This window comes from Miniopterus schreibersii, assembly GCF_964146895.1.
Source record: "Miniopterus schreibersii genome assembly, chromosome: 4".
NCBI classification, from domain to species: Eukaryota; Metazoa; Chordata; class Mammalia; order Chiroptera; family Miniopteridae; genus Miniopterus; species Miniopterus schreibersii.
The window spans coordinates 95883418-95900749 of NC_138105.1; the positions used below are offsets into that span (position 1 = coordinate 95883418).

The 17332-nt window shown below is 48.8% G+C and overlaps 1 protein-coding gene across 3 annotated transcripts in view; it reads left to right on the top strand.

Moving 5' to 3' along the window:
* RANBP17 (RAN binding protein 17) overlaps positions 1–16593 on the top strand; it is a 219188-nt gene extending 202595 nt beyond the window's left edge. For 2 of the 3 annotated variants that reach the window (XM_081137136.1, XM_081137137.1), the window contains 3 exons: positions 12398–12496; positions 14280–14407; positions 16183–16593. In XM_081137136.1, coding sequence (XP_080993262.1) covers positions 12398–12496; positions 14280–14407; positions 16183–16279 — 324 coding nt within the window. In that variant the 3' untranslated portion in view covers positions 16280–16593. The remainder of the gene's footprint in view (positions 1–12397; positions 12497–14279; positions 14408–16182) is intronic. The other variant, XM_081137138.1, reaches the window with a different exon arrangement.
* The last annotated feature ends 739 nt before the right edge of the window (positions 16594–17332 follow it).

The following is a 17332-nucleotide window of genomic DNA, read 5'->3' on the forward strand; positions in this document are numbered from 1 at the left end:
GTCATACCTTTTCCTTCACACGCAGACAGACAGCTTTTCCTAAGGAAAACACAGAGTTGTACAGGCTTCGCCCCTGAGTAATCAGCCATGCTTTATAACACTCCCCCGAATGGCAAGTGGTAAGCAAGATGGGCTTTAGCCTCTTCATTAATAGTGGGGGGTGTAATCAGCTAGCACTGTAAATTAAGGGTTAAAAGAGTTCATTAAATGTACCCTTTTCTAAAGCTTTTGCAAGGAAAGCGTCTAATCCATAGATTAAATACCGACACCAGCTCTGGGAAAATGTTTAACAATTTGTTCAAAGGGACAGTTTTGTCTCCTGACTCCCAGTGATTTTTGTTTTTAAAGACTTCTCAGAAAAAGAAGGCACTGCAGATGACATCTGCCTGTTTATGCTGACACAGCGTGGAAAGCAGCATTTGTCCATACTCCACAATTGGAAGTCCTCTGGGGTCTCATTTGCACGCCCAAGTTTTAACACCAATGCAGTCTCTCTAAGTAGCGTTTCTGTGACATGTGAAGGTAACACCTGACATCATCTGTGAGTCAGTCCAGGGCTCACCAGAAGGATCTTGAACTTGCATGGGAATCACAGAGTGGCTGACTTTGTTAACCAGAACACACTGGGTTAGGAGTGCTTCCTTACATACCACTTCAGAGTGGCGGGGCCTTCATATCGCCTCGAAAATCGAGACCTTTCCTCCATCCTGTAACAGAGGCCTTATTTTCTGCTAGGTTACTAGGACCTAAGAAGTCACTATGGAAGGGCAACCTGAGACTCAAACTGAGAATTACGATGTTGATTGATGGTGATGAAAAAGAAGTACAGATAATTATCATATGCTAGGCTTGTGTGCCTAGTGTTTTACACATACACACATACATATTTCTATTTAAGTCTCACTACTCAGTGAGGCAGGTATTATTATCTCCATTATATAATCAAAATACAGTAATTGCAGCTCTAAGAAGTTAGGTAACTCACCCAATGTCATACAGCTAATGAGTAACAGAACCTGTGCTCTTAACCATGCTACAGTACTAATTTTAAATGGACTAGAAACAAGATTGGGTGGATGGAGGGTAGGCAGTGGGCCACACACAACATTCACTTATTCATAAATCCTTGATTAACCTGAGGACTCCTTTTTTTGAGAACTGATTGGACAAGAGGTAAATGCTTGACCCAAGCTGCCTCAATTAGTCTTCCCTGGGTTTAGAAGTTAATATTTAAAGTGTTGGTCTGACTCTAGTCTTCACCTGAATTGAAGACTTAAAAAAAGAGCCATGGGCAGCTGTTCCCTGCCACATGCTCAGAGAAGTAGCCAGTCTACAGCGAGAGGAAAAAGCAGCAGACCTGCTGAGAATCTTGATGACAGACCAGGAGCCTCCAGGGAGAGACTGAGAGAGGTTCTGTCAGCTTCTTGTCCCTGGCTCTAAGCCCTTGAGAGGCCTGGCTGCTCTGCCTGGTCCTCAAGTCAACTCTTTCAGGCCTAAGTTTTGTCTGTGGCGGTTGTTGTCCTCACAGCCAGGAGTCCTGATTCAGGGAAGTTGTGAGAACAAAATGAACTGATGATGTAGATTCACCCAACACAGAGAAGGCATTCAATAAGCATGTCAAGTTTGCCTAATCCTCTGAAAAACAGTGCAGGTACCAGTCACACTTTATGTGCCTCTGTCTGTCCATATCTCTGCTGTTCGTGTGTATAAATGTGAGAAGTACCCTTCCCAGGAAATCCCAAGCCCAAGACTTCATCTCACAAGGTGACTTGGTTTTGAGATCACAGCCAGGTTACTTAAATCTTCCTAATAGTAACAGCCCCATCCATGGTTCTGCCTTTCTCTGGATTCTTTCTGTGACAAGCATTGTCAAGGTCACAAACACTCGCTATACTGGGTGGGGGCATGGTGGGGTGTGGGTTTGATTCTTGGCCCCAAACTGACTTTTCCACACTTACCCTTCCCGCACACTCAGGCATCACCATGCAATGGCAAGAATGGAAATGAGCTCCATAATGCTTTCCACTTTCATAAAGTCTTCATACCTACTGTCTCTTCTGAATCTCTATTCTAATGGGTCGATAGGACCCATTTTTTAACTTGGGAATGTAGGTACATCAACGCATTTAATCTAGTATTACTGGTATGGGAAAAGCATGCAGAGGTTCCGAGAGGCAAAATAACATGCCCACAATCATACAGCCAGTAAATGGTGCCTAGACTAGAACACAGGGTTTCTTATCCCTAGATCTTACGGTTTTCACCACACCAAGGCTTCCCAGGGCCTTAACCTTTCCCCCCTTCCTGGCATTTCTTATCCAGTCATCCCTGTCCGAGGGAGGCAGAGGGTAAACTACAGGGTTCCTCCTGTCACCTTTTCTCCAAGTGGCATTGTAAATGGTACAAGAAGCTCTGTGAGTTGCTTGAAGAATGGGACATATAAAGTGAGGGTTGGCTTAATGATGCATGATTTAGTCATTTTACAATTACTGGTTTTACACATACTTTAAGGGTAACTTAGGTGAAATTTTCCCAAAGTATATTGTGCTGGGGCTGTGAATTCAGTGTTTGTGTTCATTTCTATCTTAACTCTGGGAAGGTTGCGCCAACAGCAGCAGCCTTGGGTCAGCTGTGAGCTTACACAGTAGTTAGGGAAGGCTTTTCACTGATGGCGGTCTGGGCACTGCATGAACATGGTGCAGGCTCCCGAATCCTCTGACCTGTGCATTCGTTCTCCTTTGTGTGCTTTGCAGCCCGGAGGAGCTCTTACGTGTTCCTCTGTCTCCCTTGCCCTGCTTAGGAGGATACAGACTCGGGGCTTTCAGTCTGAGAAAGTTCAGCCTCCTCTCAAAGTTGCTCAGTTGCAGAGTCTCTGTGTTCGTTGCGGACTTTCTACTTTATACCGAGCAGACAGACAGGCTTGTAGCACACATGCCTGGCTTGGAATACCAGCTGTGTGCTTCCTCCCTGTGTCCTTGGAATGGTCACTTCACCTCTTTGAGGGTAACAGCACCTCAGCCTGGCAAGTTCTTCACTTTGCTTGAACTGGTCCCCAGGCAACTGAACTACTCCCTCCTGTGGTCTCAAGCCCAGACTCCCCAAGACGTTTGCCAAGACTCACTGCCTTCGAGCTCTCCTATTCCATCACCCCTCAGCTACCCTGTAACCTGGAACATGGGTGCCATGGACAACAGCATCCACGTGCACACTCAGTTGAGGTCACATGAAGAAAGAAAAAAATGAACTGCTGGAAAATACAGCGAAGGAAAGCGCGGGACCTGAAGAGAAATCACTTAGGCCCCAAAGAGCCCCACCAGGAAGCGAACCCTAAGCAGGAGCTGTGTTAGTGCCCGTACTCACTGCAGCATCTCATTTAGATAGGACAGAGGAGGTCCTCTCGGGGGAACTAACGTGGCAATTAGAGTTCAGTGCATTTAGGGATGATTTCTCTGAGACCCTAGGATGAGAAGGCAACAACCGGATGGGTAGGCAATGAGAGAGTAATAAATACTGAGGCTACTGTGCTCCATAAGGCCACAGGGACCACATTTTATTGGGCTCTATACTGGTGTCTGACATAGTAGGAGCTCAGCACGTGTGTTGCATGTGTACACCTAGCGCATAATAAGAGCTAAGAATAGAATATTGACTTGAAATGGGAGCAGGACCCCTCGCCCACCCCTGCGCTGGCCTGGCCCACTTCATGGGAGCCTGCCCCGTGAGGGAGAACCCCCACCCCATGCAAATGCTGTCCTCTCAGCCCACCGAGGGAGCTAGCCCTCCCCCCAGCTGTCTTGCCCCAGCCCCCTGCATTGCAGAGAGGCTGCAAACAAATTGACAGGAACCTGGAGGAGAGTCACTCCAGTGATTTAGGAGAATGGAAGGGCTGGCTTATGGGGCCAGATTAAAGAAGCTAAATATGTATAGCCTGCCTAAGTGACAACTAAATGGGGCATTTGATAAGTCTATAAATACTTGGAAGATGTAAATGCCAAGGAGGAAAGGGAATTACTTAGCATGGCACAATGGAGTATTGGCATAATGGGATAATATTAAGAAAGGGGAAATGAAGGTTGAACATCAATAAAACACTTCCTGACGAAGAGAACTGTTCCTGACAGGGGACACTATTAAGTTATGTGCTGTGGGCCAAGGAAAGTAATGGCAGTGCCATTTCCCAGGGTACTGGCAACTGAGCCAGCAAGGTAGGCGCCCAGCTGCATTCTGACTGGGGCACAGTTGCCCAGCAGGTAACCTGGCTGTGGCTTCCCAGCCCTAGAACAAGAAAAAGGTGCATCTTCTCAGAAGAAGTCAGCTGGCCCAGGCTTCTGAAAGGCTCTGACCTCTGGAGAATTGCTGTGCAGGTGATCCACCTTGCCCACCACTGCCAGGAGTCCTTCAGCATAAATGGGAGCCATTTCCTGCAGGAGAAAGTCCATGTTCTAGCGCAACCAGGCCCTCGCCAAGATCTAGCCCTTGTCTGCCTCATCAGCCACAGCACCTCCCACACTCCCTCCCCGGCCCCCCAGGACTGCCTGTTATCCCCCAAACACTTCTCCAAACCTCTGCGCCTGCTGGCCCTTCCCACCTGACTGCCTGTCAGCCTTTGCTTATTCTCTGCAAAAGCTTCCGCTGTTCCTGCCACCGCTAGGCACGGTCAGCCAGCTTCCTCCCACCTCTCCAAGCCTCCCGTGCCGGCAGTGGTTGTGGGACTTGCTATCCTGTGTCATCATTGTTTACCTACTGTGTATTTCCTCCCCTGCTTGACTGTGCGCTCGCGGGGGGCTGGGGCTGTGCTTTGTATAGCTGTACGCCCCCAGGGTCTGACCCCGAGCTGGCACAAAGTAGGTGGTCAGTACATGTCTGAGTACATGGAGGAATGAGGTTTGGTTCCCAGCACTTTCAGTCACTGTCATTTCTTAGGATCCCGATGTAATTATTAGGGCAAAAGAGCTTCCAAATCCCAGTAACGTCACTGAATCATCTCCCCTGCCTCCTGGCCAGTACTCACTGTGCCATTTAGACAACTATAAATAAAACCCTCAAACCTGAAAGGCAGTGCGCCGTCCTCGGTGGGTTAGATGTAAACTCTAGACTCATCTTCAATGGAAAATGCTTCTGAGGGCCCCATGAATTTTCCACAAGCATACTTTTTCTCCCCATACAAAATCATTCTGAACATAATGAATGAAATAATCCTCCCCTGGTGGTTATGAAGGTTTTTATGTCCATCTAACCAAGTCCCCTCATGAAATCGGGGCAGATGTGGTGATAGAGGAGAGGTGATGGAAGCTTGAACCCCTACTGGAGGGATAGTATATTTACCATGAAATACAATATTCATGGCTCTGCTTTGACGACTGCATGCAATGCTCTCGTGCCGTTATGCCGTATGTTCTGTTGTGAAATACGATATTCATTGGAAATGTTGTGATGGCTGTTCAATAAAGGAGCATGCTGTTTCCCGCACCCTTCCCTGAGTGTGAATGGCCTCAGCTAGAGTTTACTTTATCACTGAATATTTAATGTCAGCATGTGCTTGTAGTCAGCTCTACCGAGCATATACATGCACTCTGGTTGGGGTTCATTCACTGCTCCTTGTCCCCTGAATTCATTGTTGGACTGTTGGTCTGCTGGACAGCAGCCCCCTCTCCACCACTGGGATACTGCTGGGGCACCCTCGCACCCAGCCCCTTCTCCATCAAGAGGCAGCCTTGAACTTGAGGCCATGTTCTTGAAGCTCAGGATTTATTTGCAGCTTCAGTGTCAGGTTCTGTTTCTTGGAAAGACTTTATTGACCTTGGAAAGGAAATAGGGTATGCAGTCAAGAATTATGCTCATTTCTCTGTGTCTGCTACCACAGCCTAGCCAAGGCCCTCATTTCTCCACTGGACTTTTGCAGTGGGAGCTAACCATGCTCTCTGCCTCCACCTACCCATCATTGCCATTCTCCAGTTCCCCATCACTTACTGTTCTAAATCAAAAACCTCATCAATATTCAAAAATCCTCTGAAGGCTCCCATTTATGTACTGGCCCAAACCCATTTCTGCATTTAGCATGACCTGAAAGGCCTTTTATAACCTGGACTCAGCCCAGTCTTCTCCTCACCCTCAGCTCTACTTCTTTCTACTCAAAAGAAGGTCTCTCTCAAAAGCTTCCTATGTGAGCTAATTGCTCCTCTCATGCCAGGCCCTGCCTCCTGCCTTTCTTTTTTTATTTCCTATTCGTAATAGATCCTTCTTCCCCGATGATGCTCTAGGCATCTGTTAAGATTCAAGCTAAAGATCACCGATCCTATGAAGATAGGCTGTCTTTTTAGACAGAATCATAGCACGTGTGCCTTTGTTAGTCTCCCTTGAGCTCGAACACCTGTTGGCTAATTCAGGTACCCCCAGAGGCTAGTATAGGCCAGTCATTCACACAGGACCATGGACTGGAAAGAACAGTGTCACCTGAATAGAAGTGAGTGGAAAATGGCTTTGGAGTTGAAAGCTGTTCCTCTCCTTCCATTTTCCCACCATTGCTACCCAAGGGGAATAGAGATGATGTTTTCGACAAGTGATGCTTAATTTTCACATCAAACTGAAAAGTGTTCTGTTTGATGCTGGCAAGACAGGAGTGAGAACGACTTTCCCAGCTGAGTGGCAGACCCTGCAGCCTTCCGCCAGTGCCTGGTTGCATTGGAACGCAGCGAACTGCTTTATGAGATCTGCAGCCACTTGAAATATGATTTACTTCTCGTAAAAAGTTTCCAGTGGATAATGAAGATTCAAGAATGAGCCTCACAGTGTAGTGTAGTCCATTTTGTTGCTGTTGCTCTCCAGTACATCTCTGCCATCGAAATGAATTATTTATGATAATTTATTTCAGCGATGGCAAATAAAACTGTTTTCATTGTGATGCGCGCTGTAACATTCAGAACAGACACGTTGCGTGCAGTCCTCTCAATTAATTAATCCTGAAGTTTCGTTCCAACTTTATCTTCTTTCTTATAAGCGAGGACACTGGCGGGTAATTCTTTCCCCAATAAACGATGATTCAGATGAATGTTTTACGAACTCGGGGTAATGTTGGTGATGGAGGAAATGGGAACAGCAGCAAACCTAGGTTGTGTATTTCCTTGGGTTTTACACTGGGTGGAAGGGTGTTGAAATGTTCCAGGTCATTTATCACTTGGACAAAAAGCATCCCTTAACTTCCTACAGGGCCGGGTGGCAGAGGGGGTGCCATTAGTTTAGATCGACATGCAGTGTAATGTATGAGCAAAGCCAGCTGACGTAGCCAGTCCTGCAGTACCTTTATTGCCAAGAAGCCTTTTCTTTTTTTGAGCAAAGCTTGCACTATGCAAAGGCCAGGTAGGCAGGGCTCCCAAATGAGTTTCTGTGGGAGATGGGTTCACCCGTAATTGATTGTGATCTTGTTTCTTTAAAAAAGAGGCCCGCCTCCCCTTGCATTTTATTGGATTTTTTCATTTAAAGTGCTAAATACTTCTATTATGAGGCTACAAAAGCATATAAGAATTTGCAAGTGTGCTTAATATGTGCAGATAATTAAAGGACTTCATGGAACTTGGATGGTGAGACTTAGTTAATCCAGGCAGGGAAGTGAGTGTTTATTCGGCCATTCCTTTCATTCTTCATCCCATCCCACTAGCACCACATCGTAGACCGCAAGCAGAGAGAGCAGTTGGTTCCTTTCCCCTAAGGATGACTAGTATCTAACTTGAGGAGAATCACATTTCAGTGTCGGCTGCACATGGGGCCTCAGGAACAGCACATGGTAGTGACAGCCACCCCCTACTTCCAAGCACTGAAATTCCAGAAGCTTTTCCTCCCTCGGCAGCAGGCAGATTCTCCCGGACCCTGGACCTCCTCTCTGACTGGCCTTCTGAATGGCCATTTGCTGTGCCCAAAGATTCCTGAGACTCAGAGCAATTCTGGAGTGTTTGGTGCATTCATTAGTGGTTGTTCCTCAAAACCTCACCTACTCATTACATCAGAATCAGGGATCATGTAGCTTAGCCAGAGATACAGGTCATTTTGTATGCTACCCCTCTTCCCGTTGAGGCCCCCACCACACAGATTAAGGGACCCCACGCTGCAGACGTGCCCTCTTGGGCACAGCCCTAGTGATCCTTGCTTTGTCCCCCTCTTCCCCCCCCATCTAGATAATAGGCATATGGACGCCTTCTCTTTGGTCTCTCACCTTTTCTTAGGTTTGGCCTTCCTTTGTCTAAACCAGCAATTTTCAACTGATGTGCCACAAGAATTTTTAAAACATGCAATCCCTGACTGTTTAATCAGGGACGCTGACCTCTTTTCCCCTAGATTGTCAGATAAAAAAATGACGACAGCCAACATAGCAATAGCCGTCCGGTGTGAATGAATCAAGATTATACCTATTTTTTGTCAGATTGGCAAAAAATATAATGTATTTTTTTGGTATGCCGCAGAATTTCAGTAATTAGTTTATGTGCCCTGAGATGAAAAAGGTTGAAAATCGCTGCTCTCGAAGTAAAGTACGAGTTTCGTTTCCGTCCTGCCCCTCTCAGGAGAACGTCCTGTAGCCTGTGCCTCCCCCTCGCATGAGGTTAGGAGCAGCCTGGGCCTGGGCCTGGGCCTGGGCCTGGGCCTGGGCCTGGGCCTGGCAGTGCTGAGCGCCGGGAGCCTCTCCGGGATGGCGGCTGCTGCTGGGCCGTGGGAGAGCTCGCCAGCGCAGCGCCCTGGGGCCGAAGAGCTGCCAAGAGGGGACCGGGCCTGCAGCCTCTGTAACCTGGAAGCCCTACAGGGCTCTCCCTGGGAGCTGCTGGCGTTTTGAACGGCAGACAGCAGTGGCTTAGATGCCTCAGGCCCTGCACAAGAAACCCGGGTCCTTGAAAATGAGCAATGTATTAATTTAGATAGTTACCCATTGCAGGTTTTAGCCGTAGATTGAGGCCAGAACTTCTGCTTTCTGTACAGGCCCCTTCCAGCGCTTTATCTTAGCCCTTTGAGCTTGAGCCCTTAACACTTCACCCATTCTTCCCATTCGTTCATTCATTCATTTTCACGCATCATTCCATCAGTAGCTATTTCCTATGCATCTGATGTGCGACATGCCATACAAGGCACAAGAGCTACAGAGAAAAGTCCCTCGTGCTCCCAGCTCCCAGAGTTTTCAGACTAGTGTCCCTGCCGTGCCCCACTGCATCATCACCCTGCACTCCCTCAGCCGCTTCTCTGCAGCCTCCTGCCCCACCAGCGTCTAGATCCACTGCGCGTGCTCACATCAAGCACTGAAGTACCAGTGCATGCCGCGTCCTCGCTTACCCTGTGTCAGCAGAAAGTAGAACAGGAGGCACCTGAGTTACCACCTTGCGGTAGGGAGGGTGACCCAGCACATTGGGGTCCGAAGGTCCACTTGGCTCCGGGCTTGGGCTTTACATCCATTTTAGGGCAGAAGCAGACCAGGGAGCTGAGGCGTGACCAGAGGTCAGATAACACAACATTGTTTTGTTTTATTTTTCCAGGTCAGGTATTTGCAGATTAGCTTTGTGTTTTATTTGGAAGATTACAAGTTCTCAGAACAGCAAAAACAAGTCATTCACTTGAGCCAGACCAAATAGGGATGCTTTTTGGACCTTCCCATTGTGTTTTTTACTGCAGCTCTCAATGAAGTTAGATGATTGTGAGGAGACTGTAATCTGAGTTATCTGTACATAATCAGTCCATGAAACGGGGTGCTTCCCTGAGTCGCGAGATGCCACTGGGCTAGGCCAAGGAGGATCACCATAGTCGGAGTAAAGAAGCACTGGTAACTCTTGAGGCCTATGAGAGTTAGTCCTCACAGCAGCCCTTCAAAGGAGTTATCCCCCATCTATATGTAAGGAAGTAAAGGCTCAGAGAAGTGAGTGACTTGCCCAGCCGCCTAAGTTAGGTATGTGACAGGGCCAGATTTCGCCTCAGTTCTGACTGGCTCCAAGGCCTGTCCCTGCTGCACCATGGTGGTGTCACTTCCCTGAGGAATTTCCTATAAACTCATGCCGAAGCCTGTGGGAAGGAGAAGGGGAACGAGGAAGGGCCTGAGGCAGTGTGGAGGGTGCTGCTCCTGAGTGGACCAAGCCATATGGCCGCCCTTCCCAAGGGCCCCCTCCCAAGTCGGACACAATTACTGCTGAGGATAATGCATGGCTGAGGATAACATGTGTGTGTTTGGACATAGGCCCTGGAAATGGTAGCCTGGGTTGGGCAAGTTGGAAAGGGCCATTCCCACATCCCTGTAACAGTATGGGAAGTGAGCAGAGTGGGGGAGTGGAGGCCCCGCTCACACAGCATTCTCTGTACTGCATACATAGTCACGGTGCTTCGTGACGTGGTGGGGCAGGGTGGGCTGGTCAGGTTGCCTAGAGCTCTCCTTGCAGCCTTCGCTCGTTCGCATCATTAGCCACGAGAGCCTCTTGCCAGCGCTTTCACATCACCCGGGACAGGGTTCTGTACCATACTTTGCACCCAGTGTTCTTCCATGTGGGGGGCCCTTCTCTGAAGGAACTTGCCTGTTTCCCCCACACCCTCTATGATTATTAGGAAAAGAACTCTGGAAACGAGCCTCCACGTCAATACCATTTGAGCAGATTTGCTCACTAATTTCCATTTTTCCGGAAGAGTAAAAAAGAAAAAAAATCATCCATTTTAGCTAACTTTATTTTTAGAAAAGTATTTTATTCAAACATCCCCTTACTTATTACAGACATAAATACATGCATTCAGACAAATGAATCCACAGGAGACCCGTAGAAAGTAATTGGCACATCACTTCAGGATGCTTTGTCAGTTACTGGAGGAGTCTGGTACCTCTAACTTTAATCTTTTCCATTAAAATATCCATTCTGCCTTCACATTGTGAAGCCCATAATATTTTAGACTGTCTCCATGGATCTGTTAGTTTTGCTTGTCAATTTAATTTGTGGCTCTATGACTTTGGGTGCTTGTTAGATTGTACATAGAAACACGTGATCTGCAAATGATGCTCAGAGTCAGTCTTAAGCCCTCACCTCTCCCCGGAGAGACTGGACATACAGTCAGTCTGGGATTGGCAGGTTTCATTAGCAGCCAGCCTGAGTGTTATGATGATGATGATGTACGTATGCAGTGGCGGATGTTTAGAGCTACAAAGAAGCTCATTACTGCTGTGATTATATACCTTAAATGTTCGTAGCACTTTTGCTCTTCGCAGCACTTCTTGTATCCACCATCTCATGTGATTCTCAGAGCTTCCTCATGCTGGATTACTGTTTTCCTCTTTATGGCTAATGAAACAGACACACAGAGAGAGGCTCAGTAACTTGCCTGAGATCACAGGGTACCCTGGATTGCAGAAACACCAGAGGATGAGACTAGTACCAGCAGAGCCCTGTCGGGGGGTGTATGGTAGACTTTACCACGTAATTGCCATGTCCCCTGCCCTCCTTGAGGAAAGGAATTCTGGAGCTATGGAAACAGGGGCTAGAGGTGGGTGGTAAAGAGTCCAAGAAGCAGAAATCGTATCATCAGCTCCACGTGAATGACCACAGCTTGCTTTGCCACCTCTTGTCTGGATTGGCAGCAGCCTCATCTCCCTCCTCTAATATCACCTGCACGATACACGTTCTGCGTGTCTCCAGACAAGTCTGAGTTTCCGATGCCACCAGGAAGTCCACATTGTTTAGCATGGTCTTCCCGCCTGGCACTGGTCTTGCCTCTGGCCCACCTCTCCTGCCGCACTGAGTTCCTCACCACTGCAGAACCCGCTGTGTGCATTCCCAGCCTCCCTCTCTGCTGTTCCTCTGCTTAGAACACATTTTGATGAAGCCCATAAACATTGCCTTCCCTGTGGAGCCTTCCCTGACTTCTCCTCGAGGACCCAGGGAGAAGCATCCCTCCCTTAGCCGCATGCCCACAGCACCACGCACCCCAGCCCTGTTTCTGTCTCCTGGGGGGTCTGGCCCAGGAAGCTTCCAGCTCGCTCCTCAAGGCGGAGCGCGTGACAGATGCCTGCCCTCTTCCCTCCCCTGGGTGTCCTGCACACTGGGAATGTAAGAGGACAGATGAGGATGGGCATGTAGGACTGAGGCAGGTGTGTGAGGGAGTGAATTAGTGGGTGAAGAACGAAGGGGAGCCTTAGCACCTGGCCCAGCAGGAGATGGGGCTTCCGAGGTTACACGGGCCCCATTCCTCCCGCGCTCTGAGGTGTTTCCCGCCTTAACTCGACCTCCTGTGAAATGCGAGGCGGAAAGGAAGGTCAGCTGGGCTCTTACCTGGGGGCCGGGCATCGAGGGAGCGCACATCAGGGTTGAGAGGCCGGGACCCATTCGCGAGAGACGTTGGAGGGGTTGGAGGGACTCTGGGCCGAGGCATCAGTGTCTTTGTGCTTGTCTTCCAGATGATGTCTGTCCTCATGAACACCATTGTCTTTGAAGACTGCCGGAACCAGTGGTCGGTGTCCAGGCCTCTCCTGGGGCTCATCCTGCTCCACGAGAAGGTGAGTGTGGTTGCAAGGAGGCCCTGGAGCTGGTCGCTGGGAGGGGAGGAGCTGCACGCCAGGCCACGCTGTGGCGATAAAGGGCAGGGGAGCCACTGAGCTGGAGCTGGGACCTTGAGCACTCAACGGCAAAGCCACATTCCCCTAGAAAGCCCTTCCCCAAAGGCCTCGGATCCTGAGTCAAGCAGGGGCCTCAAGACTGGCTCTTCTGGACCCCAGAGCCCCCACCACCGGGCGGTTTGCTTCAAGCTTGCCCTCATCTCCCCCCCCATTTTAAGGGAATTCTGAGCAATGATCTTTTTTGCTCCTTCCTTGGCCTCCTTTTAAATCTGGGACCCCCTACTGCCCCAGATGGTAGCAGCAGCCCCACAAGCCTCCAGTCCTCAAGTGCTAGGCCACTCTGGGCTGCCGCCCAAGCTCTGGCTTCCCCCCGAAGCCGCGCTGTCTCCCCAGCAGTCAGTAGGAACAGTGCATTACTGCTCGGGAGAATGAATTGTCTATACAATAAGATAGTGCTGGGGAAAAGACAGTGAGATTAGAGGCAGCCGCATACATTAAAATTCAAACTGAAATCCCAGCCTTGGAAGGAGACTAATAGAAGAAGAAAATATATCAAAAAGAGAAGAGCTGTCTCATCACTCACCTGTGCCGAAGTATCCAATTTTAGCCCGTTCAGCAGCACTGCCATTCATCTTCCCTCGGTGTTACTGTGATTTAAATCCACGCTCTATAAAAGAGAGCAGTTCTTTTAAAATGATTGAGCGGGAGTAAGGGCAGATTCAGTGTTTAGAAAAAGCTTATGACATCACAGTATTACCCTTTACTGATGGAGGCAATATTTCATGGTTCGGGATGAAAACTAATAATTTCCTATTTGGTGGGAGTCACTGCATCATTATAAAAGGGAAAAAATAAGTCGTTCTGTGCATTCCCAGTCTTGTTCGGGAAGACACTGAGCTTAAGTCTGATGCCTCTGATATATCGTGTTTAAGTATTAGTCTGACTCCATATTAATTATGTGTGTTTTTGATGTGAGCTGTTTCAGTGTATGATGGAAATTAAATATCATGCTGTTGGGCTGGGAAGGGTAAACACTTGACTGGCAAAGTGTTAGCTTTGTGCTGAAATTATGCTGTTTTCAGTGATTAGGGCTGTGTTTAGCATAAGAGCTTGCGTGTGTACAAAGCTCCTGTCCCAGCAGAAGGGAGGGGGCTTTGTGGTTCTTCATGACCAGGTAGGATAGATATTTTCCTTAGTGCCAGAAAGTCCTCCCAGAACTAAGCAAGCTCCTCCAGCGCCCACCTCAGCAGAGCAGACTCATCCTGACCCAGGATGGGACTTGGAACAAAGCCTGTTTGAGGGGTGACTTACTAAAGTGTGAAGGTGATGGGACCCTGGGCCTCGCCTTCAGTGGCCCAGGTGCTCCCTGGATGTTTTCAGTTCAGTTCTTCCCCTCAGCCTTTCTGCAGTTAGTGGAGAGGAGTCAGGGAGACCTCCATGTGCTCAGTCCCCAGAGGAAGCAAGGGCTCCATCAACCTCAGTTGTTCAGTGACAGGAAACAATCATAAGAAGCGACTTTATGACAAAGGGTAATACAGTTTATCCCTAGGAATGCCTCTGTTGCTTTCGTTTCTTCTAAAGGCTGCAAGTTCTAAGGACCTGGACCACAGCTCCTCTGAGAGTTAGGACCTGAGCGGATTAGGGATGGTCCAGCCCTTCCCCAGGGCCATCTTCAGCCCAGGTTCCGAGTCAGAGCTCTGACTCCCCTTCTATCTCCCAACAGTATTTCAGTGAACTAAGGGCAAGTCTGATAAACAGCCAGCCGCTCCCCAAGCAGGAGGTCCTGGCCCAGTGCTTCCAGAACCTGATGGAAGGGGTGGAGCAGAGCCTGTCCGTCAAGAACAGAGACAGGTAAGCAACACCTGGTAGGCTTGGCATCTCTGGAGGTGGTGGGTGTTTGGGTTTGTGGAAAAGAACTGGACTGTGCTTGACACAGCTCACAGGTTGATATGGCTTTTCTGCTACACCTTGTGATTCTAGACTCAGTTACTTCCATCGCTAAATAAGACTGGGCATCTGCTTTCTCCCAAGCGTCATGCTAGGAACAATACAGGGGTGCAGAGACAAATAAAATGCCGCCCTTGCCCTTAAGCTTATAGTCCAACAGGAGAGAGGTGAAACACAAGTAATTAGAAAGGTCAAAGAATGAAAGCTCAGAGTAGCCACAAAAGCCACGGACAGGCTTCCAGCATGTGAACAAGCCCAGGCTCTGAGGTCAGACAAACTCCCACTCAAATTTACCCAACCTGATGGACTGCGTGGCAGTGAAGAAGGCAGGCAGCTTCTCCCATCCTCAGTTCCTTCACTAGTAAAACAAAGATGATGTAATTGGTTGTGACATTTAAATGACAGAAAGGAGGAAAGCGTGGCACCTAGGACATGTGACCTGCATAAATATCGGTTCCTCTGCCTGACTTTTAAGAGTGGCTGGTTTTAAAAAGGGCAGGAGGGGTTGCAAGAACAGAGACGGGTAAGTTGCCAGTGAGATGTAAATACGAGGAACCCAAACTTAGGAGCTGTGCCTGAACTCATCCATCCGTCTGTCTGTTCATTCAGCGCCCAGAATGCTGCTGAGACTCCGCTATGTGCCAGGCATTGGAGAGTCCAGCAGTGAACTCCTCGTTCAAGGCTTTGCCCTCATGGAGCTTCCAGTGGCGAAGATGGATAAGGAGCCGTAGGGGAAGAGAGCATGCTCAGCAAAGCCACTGCCTGTGCTGTCCTTTTGTAAAAGTGGCAGCTTGCAGAGGCCATACCACTCCCAGTGTACATCACCAGTCACTCCAGTAGCCAGTGTGTGGTGAAGTCACCAGCCTGGGCGCTGCTAACACAGGGCCAAGTCGATGGGCTCTGCAGGCACGTTCCTTTGTTCCAAGCCAAGATCCCCTACCAGGCAGAAAAGGGCAACCTGGGAAGCCAGCAGATGAGAGTTACTGAATGAGGAACCCTCAGTGCCTCTGTGGGAAATTGCTCCCCTGAGGCTGGGGAATTTGAGCTCCACCTCCTGGGCCACAGGTGGATGGGGTCAGACAGCCCTCCTTGCCTCCGCCTTCGGTGCACTAGCCGGCAAGGACTGGCCGTTTCCCACATGCCAGGCACTGTGTTGAGCTCTTACAGGCATTGTCTCTGGACTCAATAATTCTCACTTCCCACAATCCTGTGGGGTAGCTACTCATATTGGGCACCAAGTGTTCATCCGAGATCACCCCACTAAGAAGTGGTGGAGCCAGGATTTGAACCCTCTTTTGCAGCACTGAGTTTAGTTTTCTCATCTGTACAATGAGGATACTAATACCTACTTTGGGGAAGACCTGTGATGGTTAAATGAATTTGTATGTAAACTCAGCCCAGTACCTGGCGCACCAGCTTCAGTTCTCTTTATGTTCCGTACCATCAAAATGTAACTTGACTTTTTAAAGAACAATTTTTAAATAGTATAATCACAAAATGCACCCGTCAAAATGGTCAGTGTTTTTGGTGGTAACCCTTGTTTCCGGGGCAGGGAGGCGGGGCGCTCAGCCTGACCTGGAGCCCTCTCCAGGGTCCTGAACGCCACCCGCCTTCATCATCCAGAGGTTCCACAGCCCCGGCCTTGCCACTGCCCGTGGCCCTTTCTTCTCTTCCCACAGGTTCACCCAGAACCTCTCCGTGTTCAGAAGAGATGTGGCAGAGGCCCTGCGTAGCGACGGCAGCACCGAACCGTGCGGCCTGGACATGATGAGCTGACACGTCTTCTCTGACCACGTGCCAAGCAGCCTTTATCAAGAGACTCATGGGTCTGGGCCCAGGACAGTGATGCTGGTTAGCCCAGGGAAATCTATTTTTCAAAACAACAACAAAAGCCCTACCTTTTTATAAGTCTGGCCTAATTATAAGAATTTATAATAGTGCACAAACTATGTAAATTCATTCTTTGCTCTGAAAAGGCAAAAGTGTTTTCAGTCTTTCTATAAAAGATCATTATCTTTGTTCTAATGATGCTCTGAACGGGTGTAGAAACAATATTTAACCAAAGAACATAATAAACCAGGTTTGCGCCTAAGTGTGTACTGGTTAATGGTTCCGCAATCAGGGTAGGGAATTTGTTGGAGATGCAGCCTTCAACACAGATCCTGGATTGAGACAAATGCCACCGATCCTGTTATGTTAGCAGTTTGTTATGAGTCTGGAAGCAGCAGCGGAGGGGACGCTGAGCTGTGGGCATTCAGAACGAGCCTGGGAGCTCTCCGAGGCAACCATAGGACTGCACAGCCCTCTCCGCCCCAGCAGCATCTGATAAAGTTGAGAGACAGTAACACAATTAAATGGCTTACAAACAACGTTTGCTTTTCACTGGCATAAATCTGAAGTGGTTCAGTCTAGAAGAATTAAGCTGTGCAATTACTGCCTACAGAGAGATTCCTTCAGGAGGAGCTGGGCAGCCCCTGCCAGGACGCCCAGGTGGAGCTAGCACCCAGTCCTGCCTCAGCTCAATCTTTAAGAAGCTGGAGGTGTCTGATTGAAATATATATTCAAAGCATCTCTGCCTTGGGCACCTGAGATGGTTCTAGGTGCCAGAGTTCAGATTTTCAGAGGAGGAATAGTTGGTTTCCATCCTTCACAAAAGCTCATGACCGTGGGGATCGCGGCCACACCCACACCGGGGACATGAAGGAAGTCTTTGCAGTTTTCGAAGGACTGTAACCAGGCTATTAATTTGGGATCGCCACTGTCAGGTGGCTTTCGAATCTCACTGCTCCGTCCTCATGGTTCAGGCTTGTAATAAATACTGTGCCCTTC